Source organism: Dermacentor variabilis, chromosome 7, assembly GCF_050947875.1.
Source record: "Dermacentor variabilis isolate Ectoservices chromosome 7, ASM5094787v1, whole genome shotgun sequence".
In the NCBI taxonomy this organism is placed as follows: domain Eukaryota; kingdom Metazoa; phylum Arthropoda; class Arachnida; order Ixodida; family Ixodidae; genus Dermacentor; species Dermacentor variabilis.
This window is the reverse complement of record NC_134574.1, coordinates 141,266,832-141,286,647: the sequence shown is the minus strand read 5'-3', so window position 1 is coordinate 141,286,647 and position 19,816 is coordinate 141,266,832. Positions and strand designations below refer to the sequence as shown.

At 52.2% G+C, this 19,816-nt stretch overlaps 2 protein-coding genes across 3 annotated transcripts in view; both read left to right on the top strand.

The window, feature by feature from the left end:
* The window catches only part of LOC142588869 (uncharacterized), a 371,216-nt gene extending 360,750 nt beyond the window's left edge, over nucleotides 1–10,466 (top strand). The window contains exons 156-158 of the mRNA XM_075700688.1: nucleotides 691–918; nucleotides 2,726–2,784; nucleotides 8,198–10,466. Coding sequence (XP_075556803.1) covers nucleotides 691–918; nucleotides 2,726–2,784; nucleotides 8,198–8,447 — 537 coding nt within the window. The 3' untranslated portion in view covers nucleotides 8,448–10,466. The remainder of the gene's footprint in view (nucleotides 1–690; nucleotides 919–2,725; nucleotides 2,785–8,197) is intronic.
* A 774-nt stretch (nucleotides 10,467–11,240) lies between these two features.
* Nucleotides 11,241–19,816, top strand: part of sdt (MAGUK p55 family member stardust) — a 47,634-nt gene continuing 39,058 nt past the window's right edge. Inside the window, exons 1-2 of one of the 2 annotated variants that reach the window (XM_075699447.1) lie at nucleotides 11,241–11,426; nucleotides 12,150–12,311. In XM_075699447.1, coding sequence (XP_075555562.1) covers nucleotides 11,360–11,426; nucleotides 12,150–12,311 — 229 coding nt within the window. In that variant the 5' untranslated portion in view covers nucleotides 11,241–11,359. The remainder of the gene's footprint in view (nucleotides 11,427–12,149; nucleotides 12,312–19,816) is intronic. The other variant, XM_075699446.1, reaches the window with a different exon arrangement.

The window sequence follows — 19,816 nt, the reverse complement described above, 5'->3', positions numbered from 1 at the left end:
GTGGTTATGCCATCCCTTAACCTCTTACAGCTGTCAGTGTTTGCAACCGTCAAAAGTGCCGTGGAGATTAAAGTCGAGCTCGGTTAATGTAATCAAGCGGTGAAGTGTTCATTGGAACACCCTTTAATCAACCCAGAGCGCTATTAACGAAAGAATATAGTGGGCATCGGAAAACATGTCCTTGGAGTGTCTTTGACAGTGGTCCGCAACCTTACTATTGGATACCAGTACTTTCACTTAATTCTATAGTGTGCTGTGAAACCCTGCACCATCAGTGCGCCAGTGTGGATGTCTTGCCACTTCTGAGATACAACACAGCTGAGGCTGAGCTTCTATCATACGGAGGCAATAAGTACAAATTTCAAAAGGCCGTGTTGCTTTTGACACTCAACAGTGACCAGTTCCTTTAAGTTACTTTTACATGGCCAGAAGGGGATGCTGTTTTATTCCCTTTCAAACTCATTCAGTTCGTACAGTTACAGCTTGTGGCATTGTGGTTCATGCTGACGTTTCCTCAGCTTCACATCTTAATTTTCAAAACTGCCCTTTGATTTTCATATAAGGAGGCACCCAAAGCCATCCCATTGCTCTAGTATGTGGTTGAATCTTTAGCTGAACCATTTTTTTTTGGCATGTTATCAGTTTGTAGCCGATGGGCTTTCAACCAAACCCTTTTTTGCCATTTTCCAGGTGCTGCAAGACCAGTTGCACCGATTCCTGCCACGGCTAAAGGCACTGAACACCATCCAAGAGTCCACGCCCACGTGCGAGGGTGACTCCGACGCCGAGCAGTCCCGCGAGCACAAGAAGACCAAGGAGGCGAGCGACGTGCTTGCCCTTTTGCAGTCCCTGTTGGCACTGTGTGCAATCCGAGCCAACGCCCTTCGCAAGGACCTGCTCCAGTCCGACCTAATACCGGTGAGAAACCACTGTGCCCATCTTCTTGACTTTTCTAGACAGTCACCCCATCGTGCCACCCACCATGTTGGCTTTGGTGCTCAGCTCATTACCGCAAGGTTGCTGGTTCAATGCCCAGTCGTGGTGGCCGTATTTCATTGAGGGCAAAATGCAAGAACAATTGTGTGTAGTTAGACTTAGATACATGTTAAAGGATGTCAGGAGGTCAACATGAATCTGGAGCATGTCTGCTACAGTATCCCTCATAGCCCCTGTGCTGCATTGGGATGTTCAACCAGATGAATCGATCGGCGAACTCTCTTGTGTCTCCAGAAATGGTTGCCTCTGCAGACCTATACCTCCTTTGTAACTTCTGCGATATGCCATGCAACACGATGTCATCTAGGAAGGCCTACAGCCCATGGATTCCAAAGTATGATTCAGGCAATGCTTTGGCCTGGTTCATTTCACCAAAGCTAGGCTCGTTGTGGGCATAGACTTCGATGTAATCTATAAGGTGTGGTGGACACACTGAGCAGAGAGTGCAGATGTGTGCAGAGTTAACTGGCTTGCCCTTTACGACGTTCTGGAACACTTCCAATGTGCTTAAGATAAAGTGGTTTGATAATATACTGCTCTGCTAGCTCTTATTGAAAATGAAGTTCATGTTGGTTCACATCACGTGTAAAGCACCTAAATTGTGTTTATGTGTCACTTTAGGTCTCAGTTGTGTTTGCGTGTTGCATTGCTAAGCTGGCACTTACCTGCACAAATAGCGCTGCATTTTTTTACCCAATCAAAAGACTATGCAGCAAGAGTTGAACGAACATAAAGGGTCAGAATTAGTCCAGCGCCCTCCACTATGACGTTCATAATATACTGCAGTACAGCTCTGACGCATTTAATAGAGAGTTTTAGAATAGGGGCCCCAAACGTTTTGGGGCCCCAAAGAAATAGTGTGCATGCGCAAGGCACAAACTCCGTTTGGTTTTTGCGTTGGGAACGCTATTTCACCGATTTAGCGGGAGCCCAAATAGCGGCCCCAAAAGCTTTGCGTCGGCAAACATGGCGGCACCCATCGAAGTGATGGCTCTAACCTAGCACAAAACTGGGTTCGATTCACAGTAACGCTTGAAGTTCGCAAGCTAGGAGAAGTGAGTGCGGTTATCGCGTTCTCTCAACTAGCGTGTGTTTTTAAGATTGACTCATTAGACGCCGCTAATTTTGAATTCGATTCTGGATTTTACGGCTCGTAGGCCTAACACGGCTAAGCTTGGCTGGTGAAGGCTAGTAAAGTTGGTTTGCTCAAAACTAAGCGCAACTAATTGTTTGCTGCTTACAGAGAATAACCTCTAAATTGTACTTAAACGCGAATACACGCAAGTAAAAATTATTATTCCTATCATAGAATGGTATATTTTATTTAGTTATTTCTAATAGTTTTTCTTTGACGCCGTAGTGCCGCTGTCAGCGCAAGACGCTATCCGCAAACGTCAAACCCTATTCTAAAACTCTTCACTCCTACGTGCCCCAACGCTAACACCCGCAAAGCTGCCCTATTCTAAAACTCCCTAATAACTAAGAGCTGAATCTATGCAGTCTCTCTAGTGTGTCCGGCATGGTTTATATGAATCACAAGAGTTCTGCAAGTCAATGTTGAAATGTGGTTAAGCGTTAAATTTTGGGTGCTTTTCGTGCTTTCCTGTGGAGTTGCTAATTGCAGATATGATTTAATTTAAGGGGAAGGGTAGTCATACAGAAAGCTGCAGTTGAAAAATTGTGACGACAACCATACAGTAGTTTTAAAAATATGTTCTCTCTTTTCTAGCATGATCCAAGCCTTGAAGAAGAGATAATTCCATTCACAATGGAAGCCCAGCAGTCAAGGTAAGCAGCATGTCACAACTTCCTAGTGCCAATGTATTTTGAATAGAATAACGCGAGTTTCGCGAGATACTTGTGGGGTCCTGGCTCACCAGCTCTAGAAATGAGAAATTCACTAGCCTAAACCCATAAAAAAAATTTTAGCTTTTGTAGTTCCTTGCAGTTTCATTAATTGTTAGCGACATATTTATTAAGAATGCAGTGGCAAGTACACCTCTGCCCAACTCAAATACACTTTGTATAGATGCGCTTGGCAGTCACGTTGGCTCATTTCTATGACATCACGGTGGGTGCAAACTTCTTTCAATATCAGCATCGCTTGGGAACTCATGTTGGTCTCATGACGTTTCAATGCATGCTATGCACAGGAAATTACAGTCAATACCGTGTGTCTACCCAAGACACTCATACTTACGAACTCAATAAACGGGTTAATGTTTTTAAAACGTAAATGACATTGGTGAAAGATATATCTGTCGTGCTGCAGTTAGTAAATCATGCTTCTACAGCACCAGAAAAGCCACGCTTACCACAAGAGGATTATTTGTAAGGCAGAAAAGATGCAGAGGCCACTGACAGGTAACCTCGAAGTTCCCACACCCAGTGATAGTGATGTCATTGATCTTGACTGTGTGTCTGCTCGGGCCTAGTTAATTGTCAGTAAAGATGGACTGCACTGCATCCTAAAGCAGCCAAAGACCAAACTTAGCCAGTTTTATGAACATTACTGCCACAGTGACTCGAATATGAAAAAAAAAAAGAAAGGAAATAAATTTGTCACATCGCACTGTACCTACTCCGAGATTTTCGCTCAAAATTCTAAGAATTAAAGTTTAGCCTTCATTTTCTCTGCTAGTTATGAACCTCTTACTAGAAAGTAACGAAGGTAGAGTTTCTAAAGAACACTTTATCAACCTAGTCATATTTAGTATTTGTCTTTAGTGTCACAGGAGTATGCCGCTGACCTTTCCAGACAACACCGTGTTGCATTGGCAAGCACCAGGGACTCTGCGGCTTAGGTGATAATGCACTGTTGGGCTGCTGAGCGCGAGTTCTCATGTTCAATTCCCGGTTGCGTTCGAATGGGGGCTGCGTGCATTTGCATGCTGGTGCACATTTGCATTCAAAGAAACGTTAAAGACAAACATTAAGTTATGCGCCTTCTAAGTGACGATTCTGCAACTGCAGTAGGGGAAAGCTTTACTCTTTCTCTGAGAGGAGGCTCCCTGAGCCAGAAAAGTCACAGAAGCGAAAGACCAGTGGTGACGCCACCTTGGAAGCTGACGTATAGTGTACGTGAAGTATTACACTATACGTCAGCTACTATACTATGTAGCGACTACTATACTATGCGAAGACGGGAAGTATAAGCACTCTGAGATTGCCAGCATACTTTTTCTGTGATTTAGAGGCCTGTAGGCCATCCACTGGCGCAAAAGAATGCAGTGCAAGACCAAGCAATTTCTAGGTTCTCGGGTACATACGCAAGCTGCCAGCTGCGTCTCCAAATCAGAACTCTCTCACAAGCCCTGCTTATAGTTTCAAACTTCCACTTGCCGGAACCTTAATCGGATCCAGATCCCTCGCTCGACTATATACTGTGCTGCGGCTAACAACATACAGCGCGCGCATGCCGCGATTCCTGCGTGTTAAAAGACCGGGTGGAGTCGCACCAACAAGCCACATTCGCCGCAGAACGGAAAAAAAGCGCGGGGGAATCGGAGCTTTTGTGTATATGCGCCAAATATAACGCCATAAGCTACGCGTCCGGACCCACACACGCACGCACGCGCGCGCGCGTCTTTGTGTCGTCTCGTTTCCGCGCATATTTTAGGCGCGCGCGCATCGAAACGGAGAAGAACGGAAAAACAGAAAAGAAGAGAAAGAAAAACAACAACGATTGAACGGGGAGAAAATTGCGCGAGGACGGAAACGCCGGGAGACCGTCGCTTGCGGCGGCGGCGGCGGCCCTCCCGCGGTGTGTGTCGCATAGAGGTGTACGCGGTCGCTGGTGCGTGTCTGTCGAAGTCGCTTCCTTTGTGTCGCGCCCCGAGGAGAATGCGGATATGCGACGATGATTGCCGAGCGCGCGCGCGCGCCGCTTTGCCGCAAAACACCGTGCCAGCGGCGACAGACGGGATCGCAGCGCGACAAAAGAGAGAGTGAGAGTGGGAAGGAGGAGGGCACTGTGCCTTCGGTCATGTCGGACCCGCACCAGTTTCCGTATAACGCGCCATGCTTTGTGGGTCTAATACGCGTAGGCATCCCGGCCGTACAGGTGGGCCGGGGAGTATGGAAAAGCAGTCGCAGCTTGACCGTACGCAAAAGACTGTGTGACATTTTAATTGTACGTACATACCTGGCCCGGATCTTCGGAGAAAAGCTTGCGAATTTGGGCTCGTTCTGCGATTTTTACGAAGTGTTGCGTCGAGCTTTTTCTGGCTCACCAAGCGTCTTATCCTGGTAAGAGTGGTGTTTCTGGTGTCATAAAAAGGTAATTTACTGATGCAGAAGAAGTCATTTTTTGTCTTTAGTGTCCCTTTAAATAAAGTTCCGCAGTTGAAAAAATCGATTCTGGTCCGGCGATCTTCGTGCACCCCTCGTGTGGATATGATGTTATTTCTCTTTCGTGAAACTTCCCCCGACTTGCACATTTCCTGGGAAACGATGTCCCACTGGACTCGAGCAGCTCGAGGCCGCCATCTCCGTCCGAGGCGCGTCGGACGTCATATTGGACGTCATATCCGTCCGGCACAGCGAAATGTGGCTGCTTCGACTGTTAGAATCTGTCGGAGCATGTAGGAAATTTGACGGATGCGGTTGTTGAGTGCTGTTGGGAACTTGCTGGCTGTATGTACCTCATGGAGACTTGTTACGAAATACCGAAAAACCCGGTGGGAGCAGCAGCGCTGGTGGCAACATTTTGTGGATTGTTCAACCACAAAACGCCAGGAACAGGAGGATTTTGTTTTCTTTCTTCGCGTTTTTCCTGTCCGAGTAAAATTGCTGAACGTTCATCGATGTTGTCGATACCTTCACACCAGCAACGGAGTAGCACGCGTTATTATGGTGGCCAACCATAACGTTATCGCGGTAATAATTCTTTACGCTTTGCTTGATCTCGGCATCTCCTGATGGCGCCACCATTGCTGCTGTTCAGTTCTACGTCTCCGTAAATTACGATTACTCACAAGCTAACGCATTCAGTTATTGAGGCATTTAGCCCGTTCGTAAACGTATCGCAATTCACGGAGTAACGCAACGCCGGAGACGACGTCAGCAGCGTTGATAGTGCCATCTTTTCTCGCTTTATTAAACACATTAATACGTTTTTGTGTTGCTTCACTGTTCTCGCATAATAATATGTAAATCCGCTACACGCTTATCATTTTTATTTTGTTAGTGCTGGGTCTCGACGCTTTTGCACCAGCAGGCACGAAAGTTACATTTAAGGTTCTGCGTGTCTACAGATGGCGTCACTGTCACGAGACGGCGCCACCATTACTGCTGCGCACGTCAGTCTCCGGCGTTTCGGTATAGTTTCGGTATTCCGTAAGCCCGAATACGTGTATGGACATATTAAGCATCTAGACGTACGCTGCTGCAGCGGTGGCGTCATGGAGTTACACTGAAGCGAACTATGGCACACACAACTAAAACTGCAACAACGCCGTTTTACCCATCTGTTAGTGCTAAAGCGTCGGCAGCAACGATCATTATAGCGTAGTGGACTTTGTTTTTCTTCATCTGCGAGAAATATGACGCAAACCAAAGACGTCTCGAGGTCGCCGTGGTTGGAAGAAAACGTAACAAGATGGCGGTACCAGCGCTACTGCTGCCGCCGACGTCATCGCTGTTGCTGTAAAGGGATTGCAGTTTACGGACTACCGGATTGCCCCACATAATAGAGAGGTTTAGCGTGTCCGGTATTCGGGCAAGCGCGGGCGGTTTTCCGGTTTAGCGGGGGCGTCAAGGTGAGCGGCCAGATTGGTGGCGCCAGCTGGTGGCGCAAAGCTCAACCACACAAACACAGAGCTAATTACTGTATACTGCTTAGCTGCTGGCGTAAATTTTCGACAGTGGCGTAATCGTGTTCACAATTACGCCGCTGCCAAAAATTTGCACGAGTGGCGAAGCAGGATATGGTGAGTTACTGCAGCTTTAGCTATGCGGTTGTCTGGTTGAGCTCTACAACACCAGGCGGCTTCACCGCTCATGTTTACGCCCCGACCATCCGGTAATCCGCCCAAACCGCTCCCGTTTACCGGAATAGCGTACGAGCTAAAAGTCTCTAATAGAGAACTATAGCGTGTCCGCTGTTCCGGCAAACCGGGGCGGTTTGGGCGGATTACCATAAAGCCCCTTAAACTTCGTAAAGTAGCGACACTCTCCTCCTCCGCCTTCACTCCTCCTCGTTTCTCCTCTCTTTCACGCTCCCTCCTCGACCGTGGCGCCACCTACACCGCTCGAGCGTAAGAACGGCGCCAACATGCGCTCTTCACCACTCCGTAGACGCTTCTCGAGCAAAAATGGCGCTGGATCAAGGCGCGAGGGCCCACGTGATGCTATTAGGCCAATAGCGACGCGGCGGCGGCCTCAGCCAGAGCGCGCGAGGAGGAGGCGGCATTCTTCAAAGCGTGGCACTACTTTACGAAGTTTAGGGGCTTTAGATTACCGCATGGTCGGGGGCGTAAACGTGAGCGGCCGGAGCGGTGCCGCCGGCCGCTCACGTTTGCCGCCCGTGCTTGCACGGTTTGCGGCAAGCACGGGCGGCAAACCGCCCGTGCTTGCCGGAATGCCAGGCGCACTAAAATTCTCTAATAGAGTTTAGCGTGTCCCGTATTCCGCTAAACGCAGGCAGATCGGGTGGAATAGCGAGTGAGCGGGGCCGCAAACGTGAGTAACCTGCACTGTACAACCACCTGGTGGTGCAGAGCTCAACCAGACGAACACACCCTTCACGTTTGCGCCTCCGCTCGTCGCTCATACGGTAAAACGCCCGGTCTACTCGCCTTTAGCGGAATACCGGACGTGCCGAAACTCGTATTATTACCGTGACCAATCCCCCAGTTTGAAGTAGCCAACTGTACAGCTAATTGGGTTAACATCTCTCTGTCTGGCTTTCATCTCTCTCTCCCTCTCTCCTTTTTGCTGACCAACCACATTCTTTGTTGATGCTGCTGTTAAGACGACGTAATAGTTTACATGCAGTCTTTTCTTTTTTTTTTCTGTAAAGAGAACGCCAACTTCACAAGATGTATAACGCGTTGGGGTTGGACAAAGCGTCACGAGTTGTCGCTACGAGCGCTTTCCGTATAAATCTCCGTAAAGTGCAATGCGGTTGCGGAAACACTCTGTTCGATCTTTGGAAAAGCGCACTGCATGACGCGTATACCCCTCTCACTTTTCGTCGCAGCGCCGCGGCCGAGCCGCTGTTCCTGGCCGAGCCGGACGACGACCACGGGTCGGCGCGCCCCTGGTCGTCGCTGTTCTGGGGCCGCGTGGCGCGCACCGCGCTTCCCATCCAGCTGCTCCTTCTCGTACTGCTGGGCGCGGCCAGCCTTCTCCCCATGTCCGAGCAGGACTTCAGCTGCGTGCTGACCAACAACTTCGCCCGCTCGCTGGACCCCATGCTGCGGTACCCGCAGGGACCGCCGCCCATCTGAGAGAGTCGCCCCGATCGTGTCATCGAACGACGCGCGTCCGCCATCTTGTCTGTGCGCGGAGGACTGATTCATTGTGTCTATAGTGGATGTGTGCGGTGTGCTTAAGAGGGGAAAAAAAGATGGAATACGTTGGCTCGAGTATTGAACTCACATCCGGTGAGTTGGGTGGTAGAAAAGAACAAAGCGTTTGTCAGTAGCGAGGGTCGTTTCGATTCCCTGTGCTGCACTTGTTTGGGGAGCTTTAGTGAAACGACCAAACTGGCAAGAACGTTTTGCAACAGTCGACGCTCAAAAAAATTGTGGCTGCTACATTCTTCTCTTACCCGCCGCGGTGGCTCGGTGGCTATGGTGCGTTGCCCTGCTGAGCACGAGGTCGCGGGTTCGGTTACCAGCCGTGGTGACCGCGTTACGATGGAGGCGGATTTTTTTTCTCTCTTGAATCCACAGGACGGTGTACTTGGCGGAACGGGCTGCTATAAGCAATTTTTTTCTTGGCCGGAAAAAAAATTGGTGTTCGCAGCCATTGTAACGCCAGGTCGCATCGGGAAGTTGGTTTTAATTTTTGTGTTTTTTTAATTAGGTTAGTTCAAATTGGGAATTAATTTTTTTATTAAAGCCGCGCCTCAACCGACGTCACCGACGCCACATTTTAAAAGAATTCTTTCGCACACCGCGCACGCCGAGAATAACGCTTACCATTACTCGACTTTGTACGGTGCGATACATTAGGGTGTTTTAGAAGACCGTGAATGCAGTGCTGCTATTCGTTGCTGGTACGGACGCACGGGCGTAGTTTATACGAATACGTAGACGCCTCGGAGCTGTGGTCTATCGCGCGTTCTTATACCAGCTCCTAGCCCTTGCAGAAAGCCGCGCTGTGAGCGGATTTCCGGTTCGCAAAAACTCCCTATATCATGATTCGCCCATTACATTTATGCCTTCTGATACGCTGTGATACGAGAGCAAATGGGAGAAAAATCGTTTATCGCCCCGGTGTGATGTGATAGCGCTGCGGTAGCTGGTGCCTTTTGTAAGAGTAGCTATACATGTTTCATAGGCTTCTTTTTTTTATGGTTACGTTTTCCCTCAGTGTCCTCTCTATACCTTAACTATCTTTTGTAGCAAACGTGCAAGAGCTGTTTGCGTCGTCCTCGTCACGGCATAGTCATCTTCGTTGACGTGTATCCTTGAAGCTTTGGCAACTTTTTTTAAGCCTTAACCACGGACTCCGGGATCATGAGCACGCTACGATCTCGGAAGCCATGCTTAAACGTAGCGGTATAGCGCTTAAGACAACTGTCGCAGTTACGAATGGTTTCTAAGCTCGTCCGCTTCTAACGACTCCGCTTTTTCGACTGTCGACTGCTACTTTTTTCGACATTTTCGCGCGACAAAGCCCTATCGTGTCCCAGGGTAACGAATTATTACTTCTTTTGTTTATATGAGCTCTTTGTATAATAGCAACTTCGACTCGCAAAAACCAGGGGTGGACTTTCGTCATAATAATTCATTCTATGCCAGCGATTAGAGTCCGCCGGTGTGTATGTGTGTTCAGAAGATATATAGGATGTTGTACTTATAACTATGTAGCCAAACATTTATCTGCATTTCATTTTGGTGACCTGTAAATTGTGTAACTCTAGATATGCAGGTTGTGTGATCACCTGTGTTGACAATCTCCGAGATAAAAGAGCGGTGGAGTTTGATCAAAAGAAGCGAAACTCGGAATATTTCTATGTACGTGCTGTGTTGTTAGTTTGTTTCTCAAATCGGAACGGCAGTGTCGTTGAGTCTGCTTTGACGACGCGGAAAATTCACTGTTGTAGCTTGTTTTGCTTTTCGAAAGCGTTGTCGCTAGTAATATATTTACGTGTCGTTTGTTTGTTTTACTACAACTATCGATATACCCTGGGTGCAGCTGAAGCGAAAAGTGTCAAATGTGTTCCCTCCCCCTTCTGGTGCTTGTTGAGCGTCGTTGAATGCCTGTACAGAGAGCAAATAAAGTGTATGTGCCTTTTACATGTCGCGTTCTTTCGTCTACCCGCGTTATCAGTACAGATACCTGTTATCAGTACAGATCAGCTTGTGCACATTGAGCACTGACGCGATTCTGGTCACACCGTTAATTGATGAGGTGAGCCGATCGGAGCGCCGCCATTAATGCAAATTAAGCACAATGCTCTGAAAGTTCGGGCGGCGATTACCGACCGGGTGCTTTGGCGAATGAATGTAAACAAGTGTGCAGGTGAGCATGGTAAGTTGGGCAGAAAGAAACACGCTTTACCTTAGAAAAAGAATCGGACGACTTCACAACTTTTCGCGATCAGCCTAATGTCGTCAAACCAGCACGCGACTTGGGACTTGCGCATACCGCGGGACAAGCAGACGACAACAGCTTCTGCAAGCCATGTGCGCAGAAAGCGTTTTTCCAGGAACCACAATGACGCGGCAATTCCAGCGTCGGCAAGCAACGCGCAGAGTGGATAGATCACTGGCTCTCGTTCCGATTAACCTTTGTGTACGACTTCTGACAAAAAAAATAGCTTGTAACACCACGGGGAAGCTACCGTCTCGTTGCTCAATTTATGGCGCGTACAAAGGAGACCACAGCAGAGGCGCGCGCTTCGGATCGACCGAAGGACGCGGCTGCAACGCGCTCCGGCCGCTCGCTCGCGAATCCATTGACCGTCGACCCTGCGCGTTGTTCGCACCTCCGACGCGAGAGGCCGCGAGCGGCACGGCGCGCGCGCATGCGCAGTTGGCCGAGGGGGCGCGGCGGCGTCTTAGCGGTCGCCAAGGAGAGAAGAGAAGCCACCGCGCTAGGCCTAACACGCGGGCGATGCTGCTCGCCGCGGCGGCGTCGCCCCGTCCAGGCCCGCTCGCGCTGTTCTCCTAGCGGCGGCGCACCGACCATGGTGGACCTCGGCGGATACGTCATCGTGATCGTGGAGACCACCGACCGCCGCATACGGCTATACGGTACGTGTGCAAGGAGGCCGACAGCCTTCCACTCGATCGTCGGCACGTCGAAGTCTTATTTTTTTTTTCCTCTTTTGCACGCACTGAACACCACGACGACGTCAATACGAGGGTTTTCCCCGGGACTCGCGTTTGCGCGCGCATTCGACCGTGACTTAGACGCAACAGCGCAAATTGCCAAGCAGCTAGAATATTTTGCTGTTTATGTGCTCGCTTTTCGCGAAGCTTTGGTTGGTGTGTACAAGCACTCCGAGAGGAGCGCGCGGTCTGTCTCCGCGGCTCCGTTTTCCTTCTGCGCGAACGCCCGCGCTGAAAGAGCCTCCTTTTATTCCCCCGCTCGGCTTCCCAACATCGCACGCGCGTCGGCGCAACCGCGCGCTCTCTCTCTCTCTCGCTCGCTCGCTGCTTGAGCTTTTCGTAAGGAAGGGAGGGAAGAGAAGGTCACGTGACGTCTCTTAGCGGCCGCCGCTCTAGTAGGGATCGATGGGATGGCGTTCAGCTTCCTCCAACACGTGCGTCGCGCTGTGCGAGTCCCGGGGAAGGAAAGGGAGTCATTCCCTTCTCTTCTTTATGTGTATGTATTGCAATTCCGGCAGCGTCGCGGCGAAGAAAGAGTACACGCGGTTCGCATGCTTTCCCTGTTGCTTCGGCCGATGTGAGGCGGCCGGCCAACGTGCCTGCGTGTGTGTGTCCTGCCATGTCCCTCCCTCACCGTCGTACCAGGATCGCCCGCGGACCGCGCAGACCTGGAAGTTGGGGACGAGATTCTCGAGGTCAACGGGCGCTCCTTGGACAACTGCACCCACAACGAGGTGATTACGCACATCCACCAATGCATCCGCTCCCGGACGGTGTGCCTTCGGGTACGGAGGCGGCCACGACTAGGTGAGAGAAACACCCTTTTTCTTTTCGCGCGCCCGCGGGTTAAAGCTCGCATGCATGCACGTAGCACGCGTATCACGAGGTTGAAGTCGTTTGACGAAAGCCCCCTTCATCACGCGTGGCCCCCGGAGCGCCACAGGTCGCAGTGGGGCAGAGGGTTCATCGGGCTTTGAGGCGTGCAGAGGAACGCTTCGTGAAACGCAGGTTCGTTGGCAGCGGCCGCGTTGATGACGCTCTTGGAACTGCCGTCCGGCGCCGCCGTGGCGCTACACTGGTCCAGGGCCCAGTAGACGAAGAACAGCTGGACGCCGCTCAGTTCCGGCAGGCCCTCGAACGACAGGCTTCCGCCGCCGCGCTCCTTAAAGATGTGCAGCGCCGGCCGCAGGCCGGCCCACACGGGCAGGGCCTCCCGCACGTCGTCACTGCGTTTCTGCGCGTCTAGACAGGACCGGGCGCGTCGGACGTGCGCCGCCGCCGTCGGCGGCAGCGGCGGCAGAGCCGTGGGTTCGAGCGCCAGCAGCGACCGCAGAAGGCAGCTGGCGAGCCGCGCTCCCGCGCGCGAGAACTGCAGAGCCCCGACCACGCCGCCCGGCGTGGACTCGTTGAGCAGCAGGGGCGGCAGGGCCAGTCTTCCGGACGCCGCGTCCAGCACACACGTGCTCTGCAGGGCCCAGCGCGCGGGCCAGGACTCGCGCGACGCGCGGGAGTCGAGCTCGTACGCGGCGATCGCGGTCCAGGAGCGCAGCGCCGCCTGCCCGCCCTTGGGCCGCGGAAGGGCGTCTTCGAAGAGCGACACGGCCTTCGGGTTCTGCGACCACGGCGGGCCGAACAGCTGCAGCCTAGCCCTGCGCAGGACGGCCAGGTGCCCCGCGGCGTCGCCCAGCAGCGGCGTTTCGACCATGAGGTCCATCACTTGGTGCCGGACCGCGTTCACCAGCTCGGCCGCCTGCTCCGCGAGAAACGCGGCGCCCGTCACGGCTCGCGCCGCCTCCAGCACCAGCGTCGGCGCGAAGGACAGGGCGACGCCGAAGCACTGTCGCCACCGCTCGCGGCGCCCCGTGTGCTTGGCGTAGACGTCCAGGAGCGGTCCCGGCGGGTTCAGCGGCGCCGCCCGGTACAGCAGCCTCAGCGCCAGGTAGTTGAGCGCCGCGTCCGGCGGAGACCGGTGGACGATGTCGCGCAAGCGTCGCACGTAGCTCGGCGACAGCAGGGTCACCGACGCGCCGCTGGGCAGTCCTCGGCGCACCTGGCCGATGAAAGCCCAGAGCTCGCCCAGCTGCGACGCGACGACCTTGGCCGACGCGCCGCCGCCGGCGCCGTAGTACGCGGCCCTCTCCACGCGCAGGGCAAAGCGCACGGCTCCTTCGCCCTTGGCGCCGGTCAGACCTTTGACGGAAGTGGCGAGCGCGCGGTAGGCGCTTTCCACCGCGTTCATGTCGGCGTCGTTGCTTAGCGCGTCCGGCAGTCCCAGGGCGAGCGATCCGTCCGACTTGACGTGCACGGACAGCAGCGCCGCGCAACCGGAATACGTGAGAACGCGCGCCGCCGCGCGCCAGATGGCGACGGACCCGGCGCGGGAACCGGAGAACGGGAAGTCTCCCAGCGTGGCGGCGGGCAGCAGGTAGTCGGCCAACTGTCGGTCTCCGTCCTGCTTCTCTCGGACGCACTTCTCGAGAAGCGCTCCCAGCGGTTTGCGGCCGCGGAGCCAGTGGAAGGCTTGCTGCTCCAGCTGCAGGACTTGGTCCTGGTCCGCCGATCGGGCGGCCGCGTTCCGGGCCCTCCAGCCGCGGCACGCGTACCGCTCGAAGTCCTTGCAAGGCGACGCCTCCTTGAGCGCCAGGTGCTGGCTCAGGTAGGCGCCGTCTCGACGGCACGGCGCCGAAGAGCAGCGAGCTCCCGCGATGCGACGTTGCTCGGAGAGCAGGCCTCCCTGCAGCAGGTGCGAATGACGCCGCAGCTGATGGACGTCGTTGTCGCCGTCCCGACGCGCCGCGGACATCCGAGGCGCGACGGCCAGGAGCGCCGCCAGGGTGCCCAGCGCCGCCGACACGACCACGGGGTAGCAGAGCAGCTGGCGACGCGTAAGGAGCAGCGGTCCTCCGGTCAGCGGTCCACTCCGCTCCCTGGTTCTCCTGGACCTGTGGTGGTTGCGGGGCGAACGACCGCGTCCTTCCCATTCTACGAGCGGTTGCTGCGGCCGTCTCGTCGAAGGCGCCACGGTGTACGTGTCGGTCGTCTCCGAGAGGTACACGTAGCTCGTGTCGGGCGTTCCCGAGAAAGGATCCGGGATCGTGGTCGTCGCCGGAGCACCCGTGGTCGTCGTCGTCGGTGCCTTGTCTCCGAGCGTGTAGGTGGAGTCGCCGTGCCCGGCTGTCAGCGTGTACGTCTTCTCGGCCAGCGAGTCCGACTTGTCGGCGGCCATGCTGTAGGTCTTGCCCGTGCCGTGCTCGGCGATGCTGCGCGTCATGGCGACGGTGCGGCACCAGGTGGCCGAGTCGCCGGCCGTGTCCGCGTCGCTGCGCGACGGGTGTGCCGTGAGATCGGGCGGCGAGCCCGCGAGCACGACCTCGGTCGCATCGGCGCGGTCGATGACCTCGCCGCCGACGACATCGGTGGTGCGTTCTGTGTGCGAGCGACGACGGCTGGCGACCGAAGCCCGATGACTTCCGCGGCGGCCTGGCCCAGAGGCCATCACCTTCTTCTTCTTCTCTGTATTACACACGTTGCATGACGATGATGATGATGATCGCATGAAAATGTGGCGCCTAACCTCCTAAGCGGTTGGCCAAGAATAAGCTGAAGGAATTCGGAGGCTTACCTTCGAAGTTGTGGACACGTTTGTCGCCCATGTAAACGGCTGGAAGGTAGCAAAAACGAGTCACGAAACGTAGGACTCACCTTCAGTGCAGAGCACCGACAGACAAGGAACATTAAAAGCGCAGAACAAAGGCCGGCCCTGAAGATGAACCTAACACCACGGTGCCTATCGAGGAGGGTAGGAGCACCTGTCCTGTCGTCCACTCGTAGGTATTTGTCTTGTTACGTGCCATACCAACGCACTGATCTCTACTGTAGTACAGACCAGTGTCCCTACCAAGGTGAACCTGTAAAAGCCAACTATAGCCGACAAGAAATCATAACTTATGCGTATACAATTCAGGTTTGGTTTCCATTGCTTCATTTTGACACCAAAATTGCGTCCCAAAATGCCGGACCTGGCGCCATCGACATTATCGTGACGTCATTATGATCACAGCAACATTTTCTGTTCTGTAGCGGTAAAGCTAGGTGTGATGACGTTGCTCGTAAAAAAGTGACCAAGAGTTCCATCATGGCGGCGCTCGCATGTGTCAGCCGCGGCGATCACAGCCGTGACGTCATAAGCGACTGCGGCATGGCACGTCCACCTCCTGAATACCGAAACTGTTTGGCAGCAATTATTACGTAAGTAAATTATTTATGACATTCTGACGTGCTGTTTCTGTATAACGTTTAGAGGGCTTCGACCTACATATCACGCAAAAAAATGCAAGTCGGAAATGTATACTCCTTTAATTGAGCATGCATTTAGAGCCCAGTGATTGAGACAGCCTTCGTTTACCATTCAGTCCTTGTTGTTGTTGTTGTAGCCTGTGGCACGTGTGGCTCCTACCCACGATGGGGGATTGGCCAAGAAATGGGTGGATTATACCAAAGTAATATAGAGCATAAATTTCCTAATATCTATGGGAATAGCATAGAATAGGGTTTAAATACCGGTTAAAATGTAATCAGGAAGGTGCTGTTGAATGAGTAATAATTAATTTAACATTAAGTCCTTACAGATAACAAAGACCAAATTCAGAAGATAAAGAAAGAGCAGAATATCAGTTGTCCCAAGGATATGGCACAAACCGATTTATTTTATTTCTTCAGGTTTCAGCCACCCGGAAATGGAATGTGTGAATGCATAGTAAGCCTTGCGTGAGCACGAAAAGGAAAACATTAAGAGGAAAGCGAATTCTGCAGAAATAAAAGTATTTTTATAACAGCGAGAACAAACGACCACAGAGAGAGAGCACACAAGTCAAAGTAGTACTGGGGACCTGACTCACGGCGTAAGATATGGTAAAGCTTAAACCGTGACCTAATTTAACCTTTACTGGTTCGGCCTCTCTGCCTCTTAACATTTGCCTAATTATTTTGCTACATAAAAAAAGGGGGGGGAGAGGAATGGGGTCATCTTACTGTTTTACTTCTCGCCGCCATTCCACTTGATTGCCTCCATGCTATAACCTCGAATTCCCTGTTGGTCATATTGCATTTCAGACGAAAGTTGTCAATCTTATGGTTTGACGCTGTTAAGTTTGACTGCGGCGTATATTTACCGCTGCGGTCCACAAGTTCATCGAGGCATACTGCAATAGGCTGCGCTGCTAAGGTGACGTCACCAGTGGCGTAGCTAGGTCGTCTGGCACCCGGGGCCCATAGGTCTTCTGTCAGCACCCCCCCCCCCCCCGGGGTGTAGTCGAGGAAGTCGCGGATATCAACAATTTCCAGATGTCTTCAGACGTACATGACACCCCCCCCCCCCCACTGGCCCCTTGAAACCCCCCCCCCCGGGGTGTAGTCGAGGAAGTCGCGGATATCAACAATTTCCAGATGTCTTCAGACGTACATGACACCCCCCCCCCCCCACTGGCCCCTTGAAATCCTCCCCCCCCCCCGGGGGTGTAGTCGAGGAAGTCGCGGATATCAACAATTTCCAGATGTCTTCAGACGTACATGACACCCCCCCCACTGGCCCCTTGAAACCCTCCCCCCCCCTCCGGGGTGTAGTCGAGGAAGTCGCGGATATCAACAATTTCCGGATGTCTTCAGACGTACATGACACCCCCCCCCCACTGGCCCCTTGAAACCCCCCCCCCCCTCTGGGGTGTAGTCGAGGAAGTCGCGGATATCAACAATTTCCGGATGTCTTCAGACGTACATGACACCCCCCCCCCCCCACTGGCCCCTTGAAACCCTCCCCCCCCCCTCCGGGGTGTAGTCGAGGAAGTCGCGGATATCAACAATTTCCGGATGTCTTCAGACGTACATGACACCCCCCCCCCTCCCCCGTTGCTACGCCACTGGCCGTCACTGCTATCGTGTTTCTTGTCGTCGGTAAACTTCTTGTCGACGGTAAAAAAGGGAGAAAATGAAAGCCATTTTTTAAAAAATTATTCCTTGTATTCTTGGGATTCGTGTGTAAGATAATATTGTCATATAACCGAAAGTACCACGAAGCTACCAAGAAAACTTATGCGGGTCTCTAGGAAAGAAATGCTTGACACTGTTGCGCAGAACGACGAAGGGACAGGACGAGCGAGAAAACGACACACGACACAGGTGTCGTGTGTTGTTTTCTCGCTCAAGTCCTGTCGCTTCGTCGCAGCAGTGTTATGTTTGTAGGACCAACTAGCCCACTGCGGTTTTTTTTTTTTTTAGGAAAGAAACCATTGCAGATGAAGAAAAGAAAATCGTCTTGGCAGTGGCGTAGCTAGGTCGTCTGGCACGCGGGGCCCATAGGTCTTCTGTCACCCCCCCCCCCCCCCCGGGTGTAGCCGGCGGAAAGAGGGGTATCTTCAGACGTATATGACACCCCCCCCCCGCCACTGGCCCCTTGCACCCGGGGCCCACGGCCCCCCCTGTTGCTACGCCACTGCGTCTTGGTCCGTGAACCGAACCCGGGATGAACACTATTTCAGTTCGGATTACAATTTATCTCTTTCAGGGAGCTACGTCAGAGGCCATGTTTGATTTGCAACGACTGTTATTCTACCTGTTTGCCGATGCAGAGGAGTCGACAGCAACAATCGTTAGTTTGCACCGGATTTATTTTTTGTAAGTTTTTCCTCTTTTGCGAAAGCGTGCAATGACGCAACACATTTCTAAGGCAGGGCCGGATTATAGTGGATTTTCTTTTTTGTTAGACAATGCCGAAGTTTTTTTTAAAAAATCGCATGTAGCACAGCTTTAGTAGTTGACGTGGATTACTCAAACAGGTGCACATTACTTGCACGAGAAACCGAAATGCCTAATCGTCTAATTGACAAAAATCACTAATTTGCGTTTTGATTGATTACCTTGCGGCACATTTAATACACACTAGCTAAAAAACGCCATTTTGAAACGAAGTTCGTCCCTGCGGATGGCAGAATACCTAAAAGAGTAGAACGCCCCCTCCTTCCCCTCCCCCCGGTGCCTCCAGTGCGACGGAAGACTGCGCGCTTTCCTCCCTTGCGCGCCAGATTGAACCGCGATCGTAGGGTGGCCCTCGTAAGTTTCACTCGCACACACAGCACACGGCGACGATGTTGTCGTGCTCGGGATTTATACGGGACATCACGGCGACGGCAGAAATGCGGTCCATATAATTGCTATCGCTATGATAATAATAATTAAAAAACATTTATTTAAAGCCCACATTGGCCTTCACGGTACACCGGGTGTGGTCCATAGACCTGAGAGAGCGGTACATCGCAACTTTCTTTTTTTTTTCAGTTATCGAGTTTCACGTGCCAAAGGCACGATCTGATTATGAGGCAAGCCGTAGTGAGTGAAGCTCCGGGTTAGCTTCGACCATGTGCACCCAGTGAGCGGTGTACGCGGGCGTTATCGCATTTCACCCCCATCGAAATGCGGGATTTGATCACGGGATTCGATCCCGCGACCTCGTGCTTATTAGCAACCCAACGCCATAGCTACTAAAGCCAATGGCGCATCGGTACATAACACTGTAAATTGCTTAGCCTGGTACGTTTCGGAAGCGTTAACCTACGCAGAAACAATCCAAAATACGAGAGTGAGTGAGTGAGTGAGTGAGTGAGTGAGTGAGTGAGTGAGTGAGTGAGTGAGTGAGTGAGTGAGTGAGTGAGTGAGTGAAAACTTTATTGAGCTCTAGTAAATGTGACGAGAAATGCGAGAAAAACATTTCCGAATCCTTGTCGTTACACTGACGTACCATCAGCGAAGGTTGCGCGCGAATTTAACTGAAGGGAGGGGAGGCTTGGACTTAATTTTCTCAGTGCTTTTTGTTTGTTTGTTTCCCGTCAACAGAATGAAAAGATAGTTTTGAAATATCATTTCACCGGTCTAAACTGATCTAGCGTTCACCTCAACATTTCTACCGAATGTAAAAGTGTTATGTACGAGACGAAATGTCGAGCGGAAAAGCTACGAAACGTTTAACAGCTACGTAGCCACCCGACTAAGTATTCATATAGTGACACGTCATGTTCGACCTGGAATGCCACGAGCAATCGTTGATTGAAAACAAATTATGCATTCCCTATTTAGCTCGCTTCCGCCTGTAGCGCTTCCACGTGTCGAGGAGGTGGTTTTCTACCAAGACGCGCGGACGAATTGGGGAAGCCCGCTTCCAGGATGCTCGAGAAGAGAGTTGTGCGCGGCAAACGTTCGTGCTTATTTATTGATTGATTGACTGACTGATTTCAGCGCGATAACGAAGAAGACAAGAGGAAGCT